Source organism: Pholis gunnellus (assembly GCF_910591455.1).
Source record: "Pholis gunnellus genome assembly, chromosome: 2".
Taxonomy (NCBI): Eukaryota; Metazoa; Chordata; class Actinopteri; order Perciformes; family Pholidae; genus Pholis; species Pholis gunnellus.
This window is the reverse complement of record NC_136536.1, coordinates 13932333-13954385: the sequence shown is the minus strand read 5'-3', so window position 1 is coordinate 13954385 and position 22053 is coordinate 13932333. Positions and strand designations below refer to the sequence as shown.

At 42.2% G+C, this 22053-nt stretch overlaps 3 protein-coding genes across 3 annotated transcripts; 2 read left to right on the top strand and 1 right to left on the bottom strand.

The window, feature by feature from the left end:
• Window positions 1–1135: 1135 nt before the first annotated feature.
• On the top strand, window positions 1136–9139 carry galnt6 (UDP-N-acetyl-alpha-D-galactosamine:polypeptide N-acetylgalactosaminyltransferase 6 (GalNAc-T6)). Its single transcript, XM_079182370.1, has 11 exons — window positions 1136–1291; window positions 2607–3118; window positions 3666–3838; window positions 5301–5450; window positions 6367–6601; window positions 6684–6801; window positions 6908–7108; window positions 7279–7410; window positions 7522–7623; window positions 7723–7881; window positions 8416–9139. The coding sequence occupies exons 2-11, from the start codon at window positions 2625–2627 to the stop codon at window positions 8527–8529; spliced, it is 1878 nt and encodes a 625-aa protein (XP_079038496.1). The 5' UTR covers window positions 1136–1291; window positions 2607–2624; the 3' UTR covers window positions 8530–9139.
• A 344-nt stretch (window positions 9140–9483) lies between these two features.
• On the top strand, window positions 9484–13478 carry LOC306712556 (glucose-6-phosphate 1-dehydrogenase-like). The gene is made up of 12 exons (XM_079181887.1): window positions 9484–9880; window positions 10482–10519; window positions 10649–10757; window positions 10850–11067; window positions 11152–11310; window positions 11461–11586; window positions 11673–11766; window positions 11871–12057; window positions 12196–12431; window positions 12983–13059; window positions 13157–13249; window positions 13340–13478. Exons 1-12 carry the CDS (start codon window positions 9764–9766, stop codon window positions 13428–13430), a joined length of 1545 nt encoding a protein of 514 aa, XP_079038013.1. The 5' UTR covers window positions 9484–9763; the 3' UTR covers window positions 13431–13478.
• A 578-nt stretch (window positions 13479–14056) lies between these two features.
• LOC306702174 (ceramide kinase) lies at window positions 14057–20519 on the bottom strand. The gene is made up of 13 exons (XM_079167727.1): window positions 20139–20519; window positions 18822–18917; window positions 18460–18597; window positions 18246–18374; window positions 18077–18140; window positions 17821–17966; window positions 17662–17736; window positions 17388–17540; window positions 17014–17119; window positions 16056–16159; window positions 15403–15599; window positions 15007–15320; window positions 14057–14833 (listed from the first exon to the last, which is right to left on the bottom strand). Exons 1-13 carry the CDS (start codon window positions 20263–20265, stop codon window positions 14728–14730), a joined length of 1755 nt encoding a protein of 584 aa, XP_079023853.1. The 5' UTR covers window positions 20266–20519; the 3' UTR covers window positions 14057–14727.
• Between the last annotated feature and the right edge of the window lie 1534 nt (window positions 20520–22053).

Below are 22053 nucleotides of genomic sequence, written 5' to 3'. Positions count from 1 at the left end.
AGTTGCTTGAGGTCCAGTGTGAAGTCTCCACAGTCAGTGATGATTTTGGGGAGCCATGCCATCTGCTGGTGTTGGTCCACTGTGTTTTATCAAGTCCAAAGTCAAGCGCAGGAAATTTTAGAGCACTTCATGCTTCCCTCTGCTGACAAGCTTTATGGAGATGCTGATTTCATTTTCCAGCAGAACTTGGCACCTGCCCACACTGCCAAAAGTACCAATACCTAGTTGAATGACCACGGTATCACTGTGCTTGATTGGCCAGCAAACTCGCTTGACCTAAACCCCATAGAGAATCTATGGACCTAAACCCCACAGAGAGTCTATGGACCTATTGTCAAGAGGAAGATGAGAGACACCCGACCCAACAATGCAGACAAGCTGAAGGCCGCTATCGAAGCAACCTGGGCTTCCATAACACCTCAGCAGTGCCACAGGCTGATCGCCTCCATGCCACGCAGCATTGATGCAGTAATTCATGCAAAAGGAGCCCCGACCAAGTATTGAGTGCATACTGTATACTGTACATACTTTTCAGTAGGCCAACATTTCTGTATTAAAAATCCTTTTTTTAATTGGTCTTATGTAATATTCAAATTTTCTGAGATACTGATTTTTTGAAAATGTGGGGTTTTCATTAGCTGTAAGCCATAATCATTCAAATTAAAAGAAATAAACGCTTGAAATATATCACCCTGTGTGTAATTAATCTATATAATATGAGTTTCGCTTTTTGAATTTAATTACTGAAATATATTAACTTTTCGATGATATTCTATTTCATTAAGATGCACCTGTATATCCTATAGTCTATATAACTTTAATATGAAATAATAGTTTTACCCAAATTCATTTTTTTGTATGTCTGTTTCAATTGTTTTTTGTTTCGATTTGATCTATTTATTTTACCTTTTTTTTTTTAGTTTTGAGTTTTTTCTCCCGCATTTGGTACATATTGTAGACTGTTTCAATCACAGGAACCGCGTGCTCTGTGATCGATGAAATCCGCCTTTAACGTGCTGCACGGAAGTAACTCGGTTAAGGACGCACGCGGCCAGCAGGGGTAGCCCTCACGCCCTCTCTCCAGCTAATCATTTCAACAAATGGCACCTGTGCGGCTCAAAGGAAAAGCCGGGAGGCAACGCAACTTCTGCATCCTGGTTCGCTGCTCGAAGCTCCAGTCCTACAACTTAAAGCAACTAGAAAGGCCGCTGCGTACTCACGTGGAAACTTTCCAAACGCATGCAGTAATACAGCGTAACAGGTGTTGGCGGCGACTTCTTGAACATTTTTGGTAAGTAGCGGAATGTACATTATATATTCACCTTTCAGCAGCGTATCGGCGTCCTCTGTGAGAGTGACAGGCAGGTTTCATACATTCGTCACGTATCTCATTTTTTAGAGCCGAAAAGAGCTTAGATATGTCTTTAACTCTGACATATTCTGAATTACAGGAACGACACTCTTCCTCTTTCATTTTTGCGGAATTGCTTTTTGTGATTACGCGGGACCTTTTGTTGTTTTCTTGTGTTTCAACTTACTTTAAGCTCTAGAAAAGTTGTTTGATTTGTAAAATGATGTTTCTGACAAGCACTTCCTCTAAACACTGAAAGTTGATCTGAGGGGGACATAATACTGATTTGCCACTCTATCCAGATTTACAAGCTCACATAATATTGAGTTAAAATAGTTTCTGATTGAATGTTTTCTTCCTCTGTTGTAACTCAAAGAACTGGACCAACTGGTTATCGATTGGAGACGACTGGAGAGTGGACCATGGTGGTTTCCCTTTTGCTGGAACACCAAAAAGAGTGTCCTCTTGAATCAATTATGAAGGAGGCTGGCTTGAGAATAGAGTAAATTAATTATGAACAAGTAAGAGTGAGTCTCTAACTGAACAGTGATCACCCACTGACACGCAGATGTCCTACATTGCAGTGATATCCTGTTTCACCTAGCAGGAAACAGCCTCTTATTGTGCCAGGGCTGGCTCATGTTGTGGTCCTGTCATGCTCCACGTAGCAAACTCTACTTCCTGTAGCAGATGACAGCTCTGATCATTATGGGTGAGGTGTATGTGTAGTGAGGTGTATGTGTAGCAAGGCGTTGTCACTTATTAACAGGTGAGGGAGTTGCGGGTTGAGCCAGCAGTGTCGTGGCCCACCTGCTGCCACGTGGGTCCTGGAGGACTGTGGCCGGAGCAGGTGAATTCAGGTGTTTACTGAGAGGTGTGGTGTGTTTGTTCGCACTCTCCGCCTCCGTGTTCTCTCCGCCAGCCCTGTGGGACTGTTTCCTAAAGAGACGAGGAGGAGCGATGTTGGCAAGATTTCCTGCTGCTATGACACTTGCAGAGACACACAAACCGGTTTAAGAAATGGTCCTCTTGCTTGTCTTCCCCCCCCCCCCCCCCCACACACACACACACACACACTTCAGTAACAACTAACTGAATGATTAGTGAGTAAAAGCAGGTAAGGCTTACAGAGGAGTTTGATTTGAATGAAGTGTTGTTGTTTTTTCAGCGCTTGGCTGGAACTATCAAGTAACATACGCAAACATTTTGCAGTGAACGTCTTGGGACAAATTTCTTTTTTTTCTGTTTTTTACAGCAACACCCATTGTGAAACATGAGTAAATTCCTACGCCGGCGTATGTCCCCCCTGAAACTGGTGCTCCTTGCGGGGACTGTCTTCATGGTGGTCTTAGTGATTCTCCAGAGGGATGTTGGGTCCTCGTCTGAAGGTGACCCCTGGTTTCAGGAGCTGGTGGAGAAGAAGGATAAGGTGTTGGTCATGGTCCGAGAGGCTGTCAACAACATTGGCAACCAGATCAGACCTCCGCAGGCACCGTCGGTACAGCCGGTACAGCAGCAGCAGCCCACCGAGGACGCCAAATGCCCTGCTGGATTCTACACTCGGGCTGAGCTCAAACCTCACCTGGAGAGACCGCCTCAGGACCCCGGAAGCCCTGGGGCTGATGGGAAAGCATTCAAGAAAGACCACATGTCCCCAGAAGAGGTGAAGGAGAAGGAGGAGGGAATGACGAGACACTGTTTCAACCAGTTTGCCAGTGACCGTATCTCGCTCAGCCGTAGTCTCGGGGATGACACGAGGCCTTCAGAGTAAGAACATGTTCTCAAGATAATCCGAGATAGTTTTTGGAGAGTGCTGACATGTACACATCAGGCCAGATAATACGCTCAGAGCAGTACATTATTTACATACATTTTAATATTGTGTCTACATTTTCCTGGAAAATCACTTCGTTAAAAGACTCATCTGAGTGTGACTGCAAAAAAAAAGAAAAAGCCTCGCAGTATGCACATGAATATGGGTGTGTACTAAGTAATTGAGACTGAGGTATTATCTGGGTTGCAAACACTTCCACTAACTGTAAATATTTGTCAGACTTGACAGCTAAACATATCACCGGCTCGATACGTCTTGAGCTGTTTCTTTTTCGAGAGGCTTTTTAAGTGAGCTGATTGTTTATGACTATTTGCTCAAATGTGCTATTTAAAGTATTGGTGACCAGACCGTGACTATCTGTAATAACAATGGTCTGTTAATACGTGGCTCTGCAAGACCTTGTGTGACTTTCATTTCATCAGATACGCCTCTCACTTTTGCACACTTCTTTGTCTCTCTTTGTATTCTGACCTGGCTCAGGTGCGTGGAGAGTAAGTTTCGTCGCTGTCCTCCTCTGCCTACCACCAGTGTTATTATTGTCTTCCACAACGAGGCTTGGTCTACCCTCCTCAGGACGGTCTACAGCGTCCTGCACACGTCTCCTGCCGTCCTGCTCAAAGAGATCATCTTGGTGGATGACGCCAGTGTTGCAGGTGCGAAAAACATAAATACACATTAATGACAAAAACGTAACTGAGGGCTCACTGGCAGGAAAATATACAATACGTTGTTTACGACGTTGACGACAGTAAGGGGAGTTCAGGTTTAGGACTTTATTCATTCGTATTCACTTAATCAGGCAGGAAGTGAGGAACACATTTGTAAGCTCAGCAGTTCTGCTTACCTGTTGATGTTATCAATAAAGCTAATGCAAACTAAACATTTCACAGACATTGTGTTGTATAATGTAAAGATGATATTGCATGTTTCACATAAAAGTTAGACAGTGAAGAAACATTTTCAAACAACATGACAGAAGATCTCTAGGAAGTAATTTCTTCAAAAAGGTGCAGGCAGGACACAGCTGCAGGAGCACAGTCTGAAAATCATGAAGTCTCCAGTTATTAGTGATTTATTAATTGAATTGACCTTCGGAGTTTATAGTTTAAGCTGTGAGCTTTGATAAGAATGATGTTGGCTTCGGATTTTTAGCAGCTTGCACACAGAGTAACAGGCAGGTGTCATACATTGAAAATGATGTTGTGTATTTTACTGTGGGTATGTCCACAAGGCTGGCCTCCTGTCAAATAGAAAGTGTTGCACACCAACTTTACAACAGATCCTCCAAGGCCACCTCCCCCTCAGTGAGAGTTGGTCAAAGTCAATAAAAGAAGCCTATCTTCGAGGTATGAATGCAGCTTTGTCATATGTTTTGCATATGAAAGGGTTTTACAATCCTTTATGCTGCTGGGAAAAGGTCATTGAATTATTGCACAGAAGCAGAAGCATGTTCAAGTACAGGAAATATTCAAAATCCATGACTTATGGCTGGGGAAAAGAGAATTTGTAACCTCATAAACCTACTATCACTAACGTGTGTGTGTGTGTGTGTGTGTGTGTGTGTGTGTGCGTGCGTCTTTGTCAGTTAACTGAAGCTAATGCACCGTTACATTCTCTACCCACTGTATTTCCTACAAAAAAAAAAAACTTCTCTTTTTTGCTACCAGAGCTGCAGCTCGGTCATAACGTTGAGACAATGTGGTTGCCGAATTCACTGAGACCGAAACCTTTGAGAAATGTGCGGCGTGCATTGCGGTCATAAAGACACATAGAGAGGATGTGTGATCCAGATTTAACAGCAACGTTTCCACTTCATTGCTATTTCTTCTGGCAGTGGTCACACTGGTATAAATGTAATTGTTTCTTTTTCTTATCTGGGTCAGCAAGCTGCTTTATTATTTTATCTATTAATTATTATTATTGCTGAAAATTATAGTTTTACTGGCAACCTCTGGCCGTAAAGTGTGTTACACCCCTGACCAAACTCATTACCCAACGCAGTACGATTGGGTGTGGCTCAAAGTGAGCTCTGTTGCATCGGTAACCACATCAACATTTTCATTGTTTTAAAGGAAGACGAAACCGACATGATAATGTTGTTTCTATTTTCCGCAGATCACCTGAAGAACCAACTGGAGGTGTTTGTGCCTCAGCTGAAGATTGTCCGCGTTGTGAGGCAGCTGGAGAGGAAGGGCCTCATCACTGCCAGGCTGCTGGGTGCCAGCATCGCTCAAGGCGAAATCCTAACTTTTCTCGACGCACACTGTGAGAAAACACACAACAACAACAACAGCCACAATGGCCATTTTTAAGCAGCTGTGTGTAGCTCATTGGGACAGTAGCACTACCAGGGTTAGGGGCTTATGTGTTGTTTTCCCTCTTTACTAGAAATGTACATACTTGCACTACTGCAAGAAAGTGATTCATATTTCCTATAGTTAGGTTGTTTGTGCCATATTATGGCAACATTTTAAATCAAATGATTATATTTTCACTTAATATTAAGGTCCATCCATGATACACAATTATCCATGTTTTGTTTCAACTTTAACTTTATCGTGGTATTTATAAAGTTTTCAGTAAAACGTTCAGTAGATGTATAAATTATCAAATTAAATTTACAGCAAATATTGATTGGAAGCAGAGAGTTAATTACAACATCTCTGTTTGGTCTGAAAATGTACTTTGACTCACAAAGCATAAACTTTGTCATTTCATTTAGGGAGCAAAAATCCTTATTGTGATAGTAAAATGTTTAATTGTTTATTTTAGATCATTTTCAGACATCTTCCTAAGTATTCAGCTGTCAGAAAATGTACAAACAAATTGTAACTTTGGACAGAAGTGTCCGCTAAATGTAATGTAATAATATCATTTTCATGAAGCTGTGCTTTGCTCCGATCATAACTTTCTTTCACCTAAAACAGATTTTATAATTGGTAATCCTACCGATTTCAGTTTACAATTTATTTTTGAGTGAAATCAATGGAATTATTGTCAGAGTTTAGCAGTCTAGAGTCTTTTTTGTTGATACATGAGCTTCAAGTTTTCAGAAATGTGTTCATAGTGCATTTTTTCCTGTAGTTGTCGCCACAGACACAGTTTGTACTGCAAATACAAACTAAGCCTAACTGAGGTTAAGAAGTAGACATGAAGTAATCGGTCTTTGCTCCCTGTCTAGGTGAGTGTTTCCATGGTTGGTTAGAGCCACTGTTGGCCCGCATTGTGGAGGAACCTACTGCCGTGGTTAGTCCAGAGATCACCACCATTGACCTCGAAACCTTTCAGTTCAACAAGCCTGTGGCCACCAATCACGCTTTCAACCGAGGTAACTTTGACTGGAACCTGGGCTTCGGCTGGGAGACAATCCCAGAGGATGCGAGGAAGCTGCGCAAGGATGAAACCTACCCTGTAAAGTAAGAAGGATCATGTTGGCTTCACTCGGACAATCCTGAATCATTTAAGTGTCTAAAGCTTTGATCTGACTGACAATTTCAGAACACCCACGTTTGCCGGAGGTCTTTTCTCAATCTCACAGAAGTACTTTGAACACATTGGAACATACGACGACAAGATGGAGATATGGGGCGGCGAAAATGTGGAGATGTCGTTCAGGGTTTGTCTCTTTATCTATACTTCCACAGTTCCACACATTATTTTAGTCTCCTTCTCATTGTCAAGTTGGAGTCTGAATTTCTACCTGCATCACATTTGATTCGCAGGTGTGGCAGTGTGGTGGTCAGCTTGAGATCATCCCTTGTTCCGTGGTTGGACATGTCTTCCGCACCAAGAGCCCCCACACCTTCCCCAAAGGCACAGAGGTCATCACTCGCAACCAGGTACGCCTGGCTGAGGTCTGGATGGACGACTACAAGGAGGTTTACTATCGCCACAACCAGGCAGCTGCAGTCATGGCCAGGGAGGTCAGTGTGACACTGAGTAACACTGTTCAAATGTTAAATACACATGGATACAATGACGTTTATCACCCTTCTTCCACAACATTTTTCCTTTTTGACTAGAATGTTTACCCCGTGCTGCAACAAGTTATTATGAAAATGTAATTGTAATATTCCCGTTTCAATGTTTATAGCATAAGTTTGGGGACATCTCTGACCGCCTGAATCTGAGAGAGAAGCTGAAGTGCAAGAACTTCACCTGGTACTTGAACACAGTCTACCCAGAGGCCTTCGTTCCTGAACTACATCCAGAAAAATCTGGATCAGTAAGTCACGTTTCCCTTTGTCTGTATTTGCATATTAACAATATGACCCACCGCTCATATTACATAACCACGGCTGTATCATGCTGTTATTTGTGTCTGTGTTTGCACCAGATGAGAAACTTGGGATCTAAAACCTGCCTGGATGTTGGAGAGAAAAACGATGGAGGTAAACCTGTGATTATGTACCAGTGTCACAACATGGGAGGCAACCAGGTACGACTATTGACTCACACGTGTGAAATGTAAGATTTGAAGATGATTTGATGTTCTCTGGGACAGTTAGGTCTCTGATTGGATGATTGTCTCTTCTAGTACCTTGAATACTCATCTCATAAGGAGCTGCGTCATAACATTGGAAAGGAGCTGTGTCTTCAAGCCACGCCCCAGCCAGAGACGGTGAAGATCGAGCTCTGCCAGCGGAAGGGGAAGGGCACCAGTGTGTCACCCGCACAGGAGTGGGTCTTTACGGAGGTGAGGGACATTTGGAGCCAAACTTAAGAAACTAGTATTGTTTGAGAGTTTGATGAAAAGATTGATTTCACTAGCTGCTGCTGCTTAGCTTATCTTAGATTAGCAAACAATCTGAAAACAAGGAAAACATTGCTGACTCTTGTTGTCACCGTGAGGTTGCCAGGCAACTAGCTGAGGCTACAGGAAGTCGTCACCCTGCCAAGAAGTATTCGGGCACATAGCTCCACTTTTAACAACACATTTCAGCTGTTACGCTTTGGTTTTTGTACGTATTTCCCCCCCCCCACCCCCTGCGCCCAGTCTTTAAGTTAAACTAAGCTAAACAGCAGCTGGCTGTAGCTTTATATTTACCGGACAGAATGAGCGCATTTATCATATCTAACTTGGAAAGAAAGCAAATAAGCACAACATCCCGAAATGTTGCATTTATTTAGCATAGAATGGTGAAAGGAATAGTTCAAATGTAATCTATTGGTATGTTGATATTAATTTAGGCTTCTGTTTTGAGTCACCTTTTTCTCCGATGCTCTCCAGGAAAATCTGCTGAAGAATCCCAGTAGTGGGAAATGTTTACGGCTGAATGGAGACCAGCTTCAGATGGAACACTGTAATGGTGCCGACCTCTACCAGCACTGGACCTTCAGCTGACCTCCCGGTCGGCCCATCGGCTGACCTCTGGCAACTTGTGTCCCCTTCCTCAGACTCTGCTCTGAGGAGCCAACTCAACTTTGATCCAGATGGACTTCCTGCTGTGGAGCTTGGGGCATTTGGCCATGCTGAGTGGACAGTTAACTATGAAGGACAAAGACAAGACTGTTGAAGACGCTTGGGTTGGCCTTAACTTGTTTTCAATTTATTTATGATGGAAACACAGAGACGTTTGAAGGTGGCTGGGAATTATGAGATACTAGACTGTGGACTTTGCATGTAGGAGTGGCAGCTTGACTGTGGGGCGAATGATTTGACTTTGGTGAATTCACACTCCAGCTTGGAAAATAACCATTTAGTGTTTTATTTTATTGTTTTAATGAATGTTGAAATGTGAAATATTCACTTAACTCATGAAATCAAGAGATGTCTGGTTTTTTTTGAATAAAAATGATTATTTGTTGTCAGATAAACGATCAGTTGTTTTTTAATCACCATAAGTATCTAGAAAAACCAGAGGTTTCCAAGTTATACTGTAAAATATATTTCATTTGATGCCTATGTATGTGTGCACTACAGCTTATAATATTCTATTAACATATTTATTTATTTTTATTTGCCTTTTAGCAGAGCAATAGTTGGTTTTATTAGTCTGAAATGATTAACTTACTGTGGTTACTGATGCTACAAATATTAAATCATTTGAGCGTAGAGATAGGTTTCTTGCCATGATTCATGACTCGTACTGTAAAAGATGTTTTTAAAACTGTTAGGAACTGGTGAGAGCTGTTTCTGCAACAAAGCCATAAGAAGTTCTCAGTGAGAGGCACCTATACGTTTATGCAACATGGTCTAAGGAGTGGTTTAGGAGCGAGAAACATTCCTGACAATTGTAGTCAGCCTTGTCTGAACAGACCTGAAATGTGAGTTTAAATGGATAAGCACGATCTCTTCCAGGTTGCCAAACCTGATCTGATTGAATGTGTTGAGTCTCACCGTTGACCCAACCTGCTGAACTGGAGAGTCGAGGTCATGAATACATTACGAAGCATGAGGAAGCGGCCACGCTCAGGCACTATTGCTGTCCAACAGTAGGTGGCAGCATTAACTTCCTGAGTGTTTCTGCAAGGCGAGGATGACAATTGAAATGTCACCATGCTGCCGTGTGTCATGTAGCAATAGGGCGATGAGAGTTGCCACAGTTCGGACAGACTGAGAGCAGACAGGCCAGAAGATGAGCTCGGAGCCTCTGACTCGCTCTGAGGTGTTTGGACAGCTCCGGAGGGACCTCTATGGAGAGGAGCGGTCCAGTCATTCCAACACGCACATATTCATCATCCTTGGAGCTTCTGTAAGTACAACCTGCACAATATGTAAGACATGAATAGCCACTGTTTCCCTCTATTATTCCCTCGAATACAATTCAACAAAGATCTGTAGCAATGTTCTGTGGTGTTACAGTGGAAAATAATGTTTGAAAAGAGATTTTAACGTGACACAAAGAACTATTCACTGGGGAATATTGCAGGGTGGTAATCAGAAAATAAAAGCCCGTGAAAGAGCAGCTGTTGACGGAAATGTGCTGCGTCTACTTTTTCCTTTGTCAAGCATTGAAGAAGGGGATAGATATGGAGCAAAAACATTTAGTCAGAGCGTTTTTACATGGAGCCCGGCGGCACAAGTTCCAAAGTCTAGTTGTTTATATCTATCGTCCTTGTTTGTTTAGCCCTTAGTTGAAACCAGTGATCTTTTTAGATTCTACCTGAGTCTCTCAACAGGGGTGTGTTCAAAGCTCTTCCATTAAGCAACAGATTCACCGACTCCACATTACCACTTATATGTTTATAGTTGACCTACTCGTTGGACTCTTGATCGATTCTTTTCAGCCCAAGTGATTGTCAGTAAGAGTTCACGATCTCATCTCTTTTTTTTTATTTCTATATTTTGCACAGGGGGATCTTGCAAAAAAAAAGATCTATCCAACTTTATGGTGAGTGAAGGATTGCTGCTCTAAGTACACACCCAGTGTCTTTAACGTTGCTTTCTCATTCTGTATTATGAGGAGTTAGACCTTTGGCCAGTGTGATGCATCACTGCTTTTTGACTTTCCCTTCTTTAGGTGGTTATTCAGAGATGGCCTGCTCCCAGATGACACCTACTTTGTTGGTTTTTCCCGGTCTAAGCTGACCGTGGAGGACATCAAGACAGCATGTCTGCCTCATATGAAGGTAGCATCCGTATTGTCTATCTGGGACAACATTGTTGATTGTTAGGGGTGTCTTTTCTGGAAACTGGAAACATTATTCTACATTTCCCTCAGGTCACTGATGAAGACATCGAGTGTCTCTCGGCCTTCTTCAGTAAGAACTCCTACCTCAGCGGCAGGTATGACGACGACGGCTCTTTTACTCAACTTGACTCTCATCTGTCGTCTCTGCCCGGGGGAGCTGACGCCAACAGACTCTTCTACCTGGCCCTGCCGCCCACCGTCTACCAGCATGTCAGCACAAACATCAGAACCCACTGCATGAGCCGCAAGTCAGTGTCTGTTATAGGAAGCAATGGTTTACTTGCTAGTCGATCACATTATTCTAATCAGCTATGTGTGTGTGTGTGAAACAGAGGCTGGAGCAGGGTAATTGTTGAGAAGCCCTTCGGCCGTGACCTCCAGAGCTCAGAGGAGCTGTCAGCCCACCTGTCCAACCTGTTCACAGAGGACCAGATCTACCGCATAGACCACTACCTGGGCAAAGAAATGGTGCAGAACCTCATGGTGCTCAGGTAACAAGCTCTGTACACACATTCTCAAGCACTTTTCCACTAGTAAAAACCTAAATGTCATAGAATTCTGGAGTACTCGTTATTTCTTTCTTCCCCTGTCACTGGTTTTGAGGGTTTTATTTTAGATGTGTTTTATTCTCTCACAACCAGGTTTGGAAATCGCATCTTTGGACCCATATGGAACAGGAACAGTGTGGCCTGTGTGGTCCTCACCTTCAAAGAGCCTTTTGGCACTCAGGGCCGCGGAGGATACTTTGATGACTTTGGTATCATTCGGTGAGAGACGGTACATTCAGATAAAGGTGAAATTAGAAACTAGAGCCTTTACTTACCCTGACTCCACTTCATGTTTCTTAATGTAGAGATGTCATGCAGAACCATCTCCTTCAGATGCTCTGTCTGATCGCCATGGAGAAACCTGCTTCCACCAGCCCAGATGATGTGAGGGATGAGAAGGTAACACCAATGATTGAATGTAAATAATAATTTGTGCATATGTTTGGTCTGAAATACCAGAGCGTCTACGTCATTGCAGTCCCGTAATTATTGTTGTGCTGCAGGTGAAGGTGTTGAAGTGTATAGCTCCTGTTGCTGGGTCAGATGTGGTGCTTGGCCAGTATGTGGGGGACCCTAATGGGGAGGGCCACTCCAAGCTGGGTTACCTTGATGACCCGACCGTACCAGAAGGCTCCTGCACGCCGACTTTTGCCACGGCTGTGCTTTATGTCCGGAATGAAAGATGGGATGGTGAGGCAAAACAGTTCTTATCTTTTTTTTTTACTCACTTGTCTTAGTCTGCACTGTGTGACATTCCCTCTGATGTTCTCTCCGTCATGTTTTTGTGCCCTTCACCATCCATCATCCCATCAACCACCCTTCCACCAGGCGTACCTTTCATTCTCCGCTGCGGTAAAGCTTTGAATGAACAGAAGGCAGAAGTGCGCCTGCAGTTCACTGATGTACCAGGAGACATTTTTGGTGAACGCTGTCAGAGGAACGAGCTGGTGGTGCGGGTGCAGCCGGACGAAGCAATTTACCTGAAGATGATGACCAAGAGGCCCGGAGTTTACTTCAGCCCAGAGGAGACTGAGCTGGACCTCACCTACAAGAGCAGATACAAGGTGCCGCTCTTAACGCAAAGCATCCGTTGTGGTCAATCATTAAGGTCCAACTTTCAATCTTAAAATCAATTTCTTTTTTTAAATGTGTGTCAGGTTAACTTGCTTCTTCAGAACATTTACTTTAGTGAAATCTCTTTGTGTCGTGATATTGTCACTCTATTCTTCATATAAGTTGGTTGCACTTTATTTGAATAGTCAAATGTTGATCTTCAACATACTATAATATTCTGTAACTTAAAAGTCTATTAATTTGAGATGATATTTGATAGTATTTGATTGACACTCAGTGTCTTACAGTAATATTGATAGTGTTAGAAGAAACAAAAAATAGGGTGGAGGTGTAGAGATACACCAAACACATTGAAACAAGTTTGTAAAAGTTGCGAGTTGGTTGATATCATATAAAAGAATATATTACCATTTCCATCATATCCTATTCAGAGACAAACAGCTGCCGTTGTTTTAAAGAGAGTTGCAATACATTTTTCTTGTTTCTTTAGCTCGAATTAAGAAAGATGACTGAACTTGAATCATCTGCCATCTTCTTCTAGAACGTGAAGCTCCCAGATGCTTACGAGAGGCTGATACTGGATGTCTTCTGTGGAAATCAGATGCACTTTGTTCGCAGGTTGGTTGCATCATCTGCTGTTATAGTTTATTATAGGTATTTTTATTTTAGTGTGGTATTTTGTTTTTGACTTGAAGTGCTCTTCTTTCTGTTCCAGTGATGAGTTGCGGGAGGCCTGGAGGATTTTCACCCCCCTCCTCCACCAAATGGAGGGAGAGAAGACACACCCACTTCCTTACACATATGGAAGGTAAAACGTCTGTATTATGAAACCGAAATAAATACATGAATTTCCCTTTTAGTGATCTCATTCTCCTGTCTTTGCTTTTTACGTCCACAGTCGTGGTCCAAACGAAGCGGATGAGCTTGTGAAGAGGGTGGGATTCCGCTATGGGGGAACATACAAGTGGGTGAAGCCCCACACAACATGATTCAGACACACATTCATGAACACACACACACACACGCACACAATAGACAAGTTTACAAACAATAAAGTTGAGTGCAATCTTTCACTGCTGTAAGTTGTTTTATTTTGTCTGCATGTTGAAAAAAATACCACTACATTTTATCCCTGATCACACAACGTGGAAATCAGTAGTCTGATTTAAGTGTTCAACTGTACATTTTAAACTGTTAGTAAATCAAAAATCATCTTCTGCTTGCACTTCTTCCCTTTGTAAGCCACATACAATGTCCACTAGGAGGGCTTGTTGGTCTGTAAGAACAAGTGACTCTGAATAAATGTTTACTGTAAGTGTCCTGCTTCAGGTAACAATGACAGGTAGGTGCTTTAAGCTAAATTCAAATCAAATTTGTAAATGCTTGTTAATTACATTTGTAACGTTGAATCTGTCACAATGCATGAATGCGTTTTAACATTACAACATTAAAATTTACTGTTAAATTAGATTTCTTTCAACTGCCTGCAGCAGACTGATGCTATTTGTTGTCACCTATGTCTGCCTTCGTCAGGTACGTGGCCTAGCTTCCAACTACAAACACACAAATACATACACACTCTGACCAATAACAGATCATTTGGTCATCCTGCCATCCTACTCAGAGGGCCGTGGGAAGTGCCGCAGAGACAGACATGTATTTAAGAGACTTCTCTTCTGGAACTATTTTATTTGTTCTGTACCATTACTGTATGCCATAATAATATCATTACAGTATGGTAAGTTATGTTGACACAAAATATTTTTAATTTAATGAAAAAAATAGGTCCTACTGCATAATTATTTATGTACAAGCTGTTGTTGCTCTTACTATGTTTCGAATGTACACCAATGTTGACAACAATAAAGCACAAAATGAGTCCGGTCAGTCTTTTTTATTGACTTAAGGTGTTTTTTGTCTTTTAACTTCCGTTGACATTCCCGAGGATTTTATTCTGTGGAAGCTCAAGTGAAAATAAATAAAATTTCCCAGACCAAAAATTGCATACAAACACTAAATACCCCCCAAAAATCTGCACTACAGACAAGTCGTCATTTAGCAAGTCTTTTAATAGTGTTTTAAGTAGAAGAGTTCAACAAGCACACACTCATTTAAGAAGAAATACTTGTTTTCATTATTGCAATGAGAAAATATGTAAAAGTACCTGAAATACTAAGAACTCTTTGGCCATGACGGACTGCAAGGCTGTCTCAGTAAATTCACAAACTAGCCTTGCCTAACATGTCCATTGTCACCTTTCCCTCATCATTCAAAATGTAGGTAAGACTATTTGTGTAGGGTGTATCCGCTGTCATTTTCTTCACTGCAGTTGTGCACGGCTGCTCCGTCCTCGATACCCCTGGCATACAGACGCACCAGCTGGCCATGTATCCTGAGAGAAGTGAACGTGGTTAAAAAAAACGTTGCTGCTGAGAAACAATCATCTTTGCCACCTGGCCACAGAGCTGAGTTGCAACAAAGTTACAACCAGACATTCAGTAAAAGGATAATACAGTACCATGTGAGAATCCCCTAAACAACACATGGATGCTTGAACTCTCTTACCTGCAGAGGATCTCTGTGGTGGGCAGAATCTCTCCGTCACAGTTCCACACTGACACAGCAGGAGCTTTGCTGCAGCACAGACCACACAAGAAGGGGGTCGTTGTTTTCTGCTCATTTGTCATTGCTCGTCCTGTGCCTGCCTCTGCCAGGTGCAGCTGAGATCCACTCCTGCTTACTGTCTCAATGTAGTCCGTCTCTTCATCTATCCCGCCGCTCGACCCGCCGATCTCTTCATACGCGTCTTCCTCTTTTTCGGGGGGGAGAGAGAAACGGACGGCCTTCACGCGGTGCACCTCCACAAACGGCATGTCAAACTGCGAGAAGTGGCAGAGAACGGGGTCAAGCCATGTTTAAGCTTGCTAGCCCAGCTTCGTTGTAATGTGAAAGTGCTCATACCTGGTCCTCTGTGCTGGTGTGTCTGTAGAGGAACTTGAGGAATCCCAGCGGGTGAGTGTCCCATACCAGGATGAGGTCCCCTGTTCCGTCTGCGAGGTGAGCAGAGGGAGAGAGGCCCAGAGGACTCTTGGGGCACGAGCTGGACATACAAGTGAGAGACACGCACCTGAACCTGCCCTCCACACTCACCCACTCGCCTGGACAAACACAGAAAGAGAGGCATGATGCTACATTCAAAAACTGTACATCACTGCTGATTCTTAAAGGACCTTACTGCTGTTTTTCGCATGTTTTTGCCCATCATGCACACTTTCCTAGATTTACTTTTCAGGCGAGCGCTGGTTTGAGTTAGCGTTGCTTTGATTGTTTGGTCATTGAACATATTTCTGTTCCAAAAGTTTTTTCTTTCTCACTTTTTCTATATTTAGCTTCTTCTCTTATGAACTGGATTATGCTGTATAGGATGGGTAATGGATATTGGATAATGTCACCTCTCCAGCCCTCTATAAACGTTTCAAATAAAACAATCTTGCAATTAGCTTCATTTGAAGAGTTAACAAGCCAAAAAACGCTACTTCAAAGTGTACATGATTTCTGTTAAATGGGCTTAAATATTCAAATACAGGACTTTTAATGCGTGTCTGTGTTATTACCTTCTGAGTCACTACTGAACTGGCTGAAGTGGGAGCTGTACAAGGAGCCAGGATCTGAAGAGTGGGAGAAAAGTCTTTCTGTGCTTCGGGAACACACACTGCACCTAAACATACACACACGCAACACAAATTCTTTTCACTCTGTGTGAAATAACAAGCTCCTTAACTTTGACACACATTCACAAGAGCATTATAAACCTCTTGCTGACAGCCAGAGGTGGATGCCTCAGACAAATACTGAGACATTGTACACTCTAACAAGAGACAGAGGCTCACCTTTCATCTAGATCAAGTTACTCTTGCTATGGTTTCTACCCTCCTTAAAAGGTGCACCCAACACCTGAGTCCCTGCTGCAGGTGGTAGCAGTTACAGTGTCTCAAGCAGTGAATTTGAACCATTTCACTGGTGCCTTAATGACACTTTCTCTCTTTCTTATTAAAAGGGTTTCAGGTCTACAAGGTGAAAGTCACTCTCGTCCTTACACGGCTTAGATAAGCGTGAGGACTCACAGAAAGGCTGGGAGTAAGATTAGAAACCAAAAAAATGTAACAGGCGTTCATCGTTTCTGGAAATGTATATGTTCTCATGGGCTTCTTTCTTTTCATGTTGATAACACTTGCTATCCAAGAAGAGTCACTTATAGGATTTAAACAACTGGTAATTATGGGGAGATGCGACATAAAAACATCATTGTGGTGGTTTTGTTTCCATAAAGTTTGTTTTGAACACAATGAGCAGTGATTCTCAATTCACACATAAAGTCACCTCTGTGATACAGGAAGAGAACAGAAAGGAAAAAAACTAAAAACACCTCCACATCACCAGAATATAATCTGTTGTCCACACTGTGATTTTCTTGCCTTTCCCTTTTTTAAAAGTTTGCTTTGTGTTTATTATTTAGTGCACTGTGTTTACACCCTTCTTTGTGTAAGATCTTGTCAGTAGTTGGTGTTTTACCCTGAGAGGCAGCGTGTTCTATCTCTTGGGCTGGAGAGCAGCGGGTCTGCTGGTAGATACTGAACTATGCCTGCATAGCTTCTGTTGCTCAGGTACACCATAGTGCCTGGACAGGGAAGAGCAATGTGGTTAGCAAAAAGCACTTTGAAGAATATGCAGGGAATGTGGTTTTGTGACATGAAATGTTCTTTTTTTTTTTAAAAAGAGCGTGTGCATCACATGAAGTGCTTTCATCTTAGTCATAGCGCTATCAGTGACAGGTTCAGGGTGAATTTTTAACTTTAAGCTGAAAATACATGCAGAGAATACAACAGCATGGTATGTATCTCAGCGTGCAGTCATTTCTGTTCTCTAGATAAATCATCCGTCCACACCTGAATAGTCATATCGGAGAGGTCCCATCCAGCGGTGTTTTTCACTCTCCGCCAGTACGTCCCCGTAGAAGCCGTAACCCAACAGAGACACGGAGTAGCGCACCAGAGCAGAGGCATGATGCACTGAACACACATCCAAAGGCTGAGAGTCTCCTGCGAGGTATTGTGGGATATAAGAAGGACATACAAGCTTAACTATGGAGCTCGGAGTTGGGTATTTTTAAGAATTAGATTGTTTTTCAAAAGAGTGAATGATTCTAATAACAATCCTCACCAATGACGATGTGCAAAGCTGAAGTAACAGGGTCGATCACTCCAACTGTGGCATAGCACACACAGTCCGTAGAGCCTACATTAGATACATTAGAAGAGGATGAGTGTGCCACTGCTCTAACTCCATTCAGTTATGAATTCCTAACAACTGTGTCCTTACCTGCAGGGACGATGCCAATATGGAGCGGACAAGGCTGTAAAGTGACCGTGGGTTCATTCTCACAAAGGCCTGCCTCTTGTTGTGTCCGCCCAATCAAACCGTGAAGTATTTCGCTGAACATGCCATCCCCACCCACACACACCACTCTGTTATAAACAAACACAAGAGTTCTGTTGTGAGAGCACCTCCCAGAGAGCTTAGCTGTTATAATGCTCTCACACCACAGTGTTTACGCTGTGGTGCTGATGGTTCTTACCCGTCAAAGCCTGTCAGGTCTTTCTTCAGGAGGTGGTCTCTGGCCTGGTTGGCCCGCTCAGTCACTAAAAGATAAATGTTATAATAACATAGGCTGCAAGTCACTTTCATTCATTATTTCTGAAATTGAGTTGAGGCTAACTATGAGTCACAATGTTGTTGTCCCTTACCTATTACATGAGAGCTGATACCAGCTAGCTCAAACAGAGGGGCCACCAGAGAATGGTAGATCTTTCTTCCTTTCTTCTTCCCTCCAAATGGGTTGATAAATACCAACAGCCTGTTTGGACGCAGCGGACCTGAAACATACATTTGGAATATTACAGATTGTTGAGAGCCATGTGGACTCTGAAGGATTTGAAAAAAACATTACACCATCCATACTGTGAGTTTTTAGAGCCATTCTTAGGTGTTTTGTCCACTGGTCTCTGAGCACCCGACCAGGGCAGCTGAACTGGGTCCGGCCCAGTCTCCACAGAAACCCATCAGAGCTCCCACTGCTGCTGCGCTTCACGTAGAAAACTGGAGGTAAATGACAGATAAGAGGAAACAAAACCATGCTGTCAAAGCACTATATCAGGCATACGTTTGACTAAACTGTAAAGCTAGTGTGCTGTGCGCTTGTATGCAAATGTTCTCACATAGTTTTAAGCTCAATGGCAAAAGATGTGTAATGTTTCCGACTGTTCAGCATTGACTGTGGCCTTGGTATTTGTGATACCCGAGAGTCTGGCAAATGAACCCACCTGTGAAGTCTTTATCTGTGTCCTCGACGGACTTCTGGGGCAGGATCTCCACGCGGCCCTCCTCCACTCCAATCACCTCAGCCACAGGTACTGAAACTTTAATCACAGAGACACATACACACAACATTAACCTCATGTGGACATGCTTCTTTGAATACAATGTATGGGGTATCTTAATCACTGGAGAGACCTTCCTCACAGCAGATTGTTTTATGTGTCATAGCAGATGTCAAGGCATCCCAATTGGCTGCTCCTATGCAAAAACTCTCTTACGAGCCTTTTTGGCACGTGACATTAGGAAACGTACAGTTGTCACTAGTAACGTTAATGATGACTGTTTTCCATCCAGCTGCTTCAGTTTCAGGTTTCTGATGTTGTGCATGCTGACTCACTGGCACACCTATAAAGAGCGTCGCCATCATCCATTTTATTAGTTACACCCATTGATAATAATTGGGCTATAAACGACGGTTTGGAGCCTATGTTTTACACTTTGACTGTGTAAGAGAGATGAGGATGATACAGCTTGTCTGGAGCGTGATTTTTTTTAAATCAATTAAATTCAATGTAGCTTTAGTGGCATGACAGTTTTAAAAAAAAACAATGTTGTCAAAGCATCAAATTCAAAATAAAAAGTATGCCATCGTATTAATGTTAACATCAGCGTAACATTGTGATTGTTATTTAATAATGCATATACAGTGATAGTTATTTTCAACACATGTCAGTACGTGTTTAAGAGGTGACACAAGTGTGTTGTCTTAAAGAAAACACTTTAAAAATGTCTTTAAGAACTGAAATCCCCTTGTTTTCTGTGCAGCAACAACAGATTCCAGAGTGCATTTCTCTCTGTGCTGTACATGTGTGTGACAGCATGTGGAGCAGAGGCATTTTGGCGTTGAGAAAATATGCTCGGGAAGTGTGTGAGTACTCGACAGTCAGTGCTTTAGTCAAGTGTCTCAGTCAGTTGTGTTTCATGTTAGTGCTGTTTAACTTGTTTTTCACGTTCCTTGAACGTTCCTTGAAACATTACACATAACACATATTGTTTTGATCGTGTTGTTTCCCAGGCTACTTCTACAAAATACATACTGTTTGTTTTGCCATCATCAAGTTATGCCAGTTCCGTGCAGACAGGAAACAGGTTGTGGCTTTTAACAAGTGTTAAACAGCAACAACGCTACTGCTGAGGTGTTCCCCTGAGTGTGCGTAAAGCATTATTATTACATTTAGATATTATTTTTAAACAAGCCCACGGGTCTCTATAGCGCGATGTTATAAATCGACTGATGCTTTGGAGACTAAAGAGCCACTTACTTGTTTTCTTGTCGCTATTCTTCTTATCTTCCTCGGTCCATTTGAAATGCCAGCCCGTCAGGACCGCCCGGTATCTTCTATTCCCGACCCACAAACTTGACTCCAGCCTCAGATCTGTCTCCTCCATCTGGAAAAGCGCTTTTCATCCACAGCGTCGCTCTTTCCAGTTTCACAGAAAACTTTAACAATCACATTTAACAGTCGTAACTTTTGCATCTCTGAGAAAGAGCAGCAGGTTGACAATCTGCTCTCGCCATCAGTCAACAACAGGTGTCTGAAACGACAACAGTTTTCATCTTCCTCTGAATTAATCCGAAGATATTTTGTTTTTAAGACACGTTTAGCACATGATTCCTGTGAAATGTTGCCGACGCCGCCTGTCACACGGGTGTTATTCTAAAAATATGCGTTTCCTCTTCGGTCCCTCCCCGGTGACACCTGCTCGATTTGCATGTTGCACTGCCGATTGGATGCCAGTGAACGTTACTGAAGTTTCCAGTTATTGCGAGTGTTTATATAATTTGGTTATTTTTTACAGCAATATAAGTAATGTTATGGTTGAAAGAAGGATTGAATCTGGTTACAGTAAATTATATTTAATTAGTAATTATTAGTAAAATTATTATTATTATTATACCTTTGAGCAGTTTACCGGACAAGCGGGTAACAATAATGATTCAGTTGTTTCTCAATTTAGCAATTATAAAGCTAAAAGATGTGTTATAAAAGTGTCCACTTGACATTCAATCATTAAGGGAAAAATATAGAAACAAGACAAACAAGAAAATAGACTGAGGAGGAAAATCTGCAACGCTAACCTGGCCCTCAAAGTTCCCTGGATATATTTCACCATACGGAAATGTTACAAAAGTGTATCTTAATTGAAAGCTGCACAGTACCTGATAAGGGGTTGCCAAATTATATTTGGAACAGATATTTGCCCCCAATACGGATTTTTTTTTTCTGTAACGAGGGAATAGGAAATGGCCAGAATTAAGGTTCCCTATGATTCTGAAAAGCTGAAGATGATTAGTAAACGATATTCTAGATTAAAAGTAACAAAATGTGGCTCAAAAATACTTGTAGGAATAGCATCTGTCATTTACGGAAAAAAAATTGACACAAATTAATTTTGTGTAGCTATATTTTAGAATAGTGGAGTGTATTTTGAATTTTGTTAGACTGTGGTAGCATTATTTTATGTTGTGTTTTGAAGCCCTTCTTATATCATAAGGAATCAACATCTATTTGAATAACTTTATGTATTTATGATGTAAATTGTTAAGATACAGACCTGAAAGACTTATTCGAATATGAGAACGTGTAATGGATTATCCCCCACGGACGTGTGACTAGACTTAAACTTATACAACTCTGTTTCTAAATCAAAGCAAATACCTGTTATATCAATTTAGGGTTATGTTGACATGATTGGGGGCTCCAGGGAAAAATGTGCTTTTTGGCCCCCATTGACCCCAACTCCCGCCCTCTGTGCACGGTGTGTACCCTGATCCCTCAAGTTTCCATCAGGTAGGCTACAGACTACTAAACAAATTCAGATGGCAGCTTCATTATAGGCCTATAGAGACCGGTGCCTTCATGGCAAATTAAGAACACAAGACTCCAACAGGGCCACAAGACCAGGTAATAAAATGTGACCCATTTAGTTGATATTTGTACTTTCGTGGTGCACAGCACACAATGCAGCTGGGGTTTTGGGGGGCCCTGGGGATCTGGGGCCCCACACAGTGATCCGCTTTGCCTGCTTGGTAATCCAGCCATGCTATGTTAGTTTGACGCTTCCTTCAAATGTATGTAAAGTGTACGACTATAATACACATTGTAATAACCGGGTTCTTATAGACGTGAGTGAATTCTTCAAAATAAAAGGGATTTATGTCATGTTTTCGCGCCT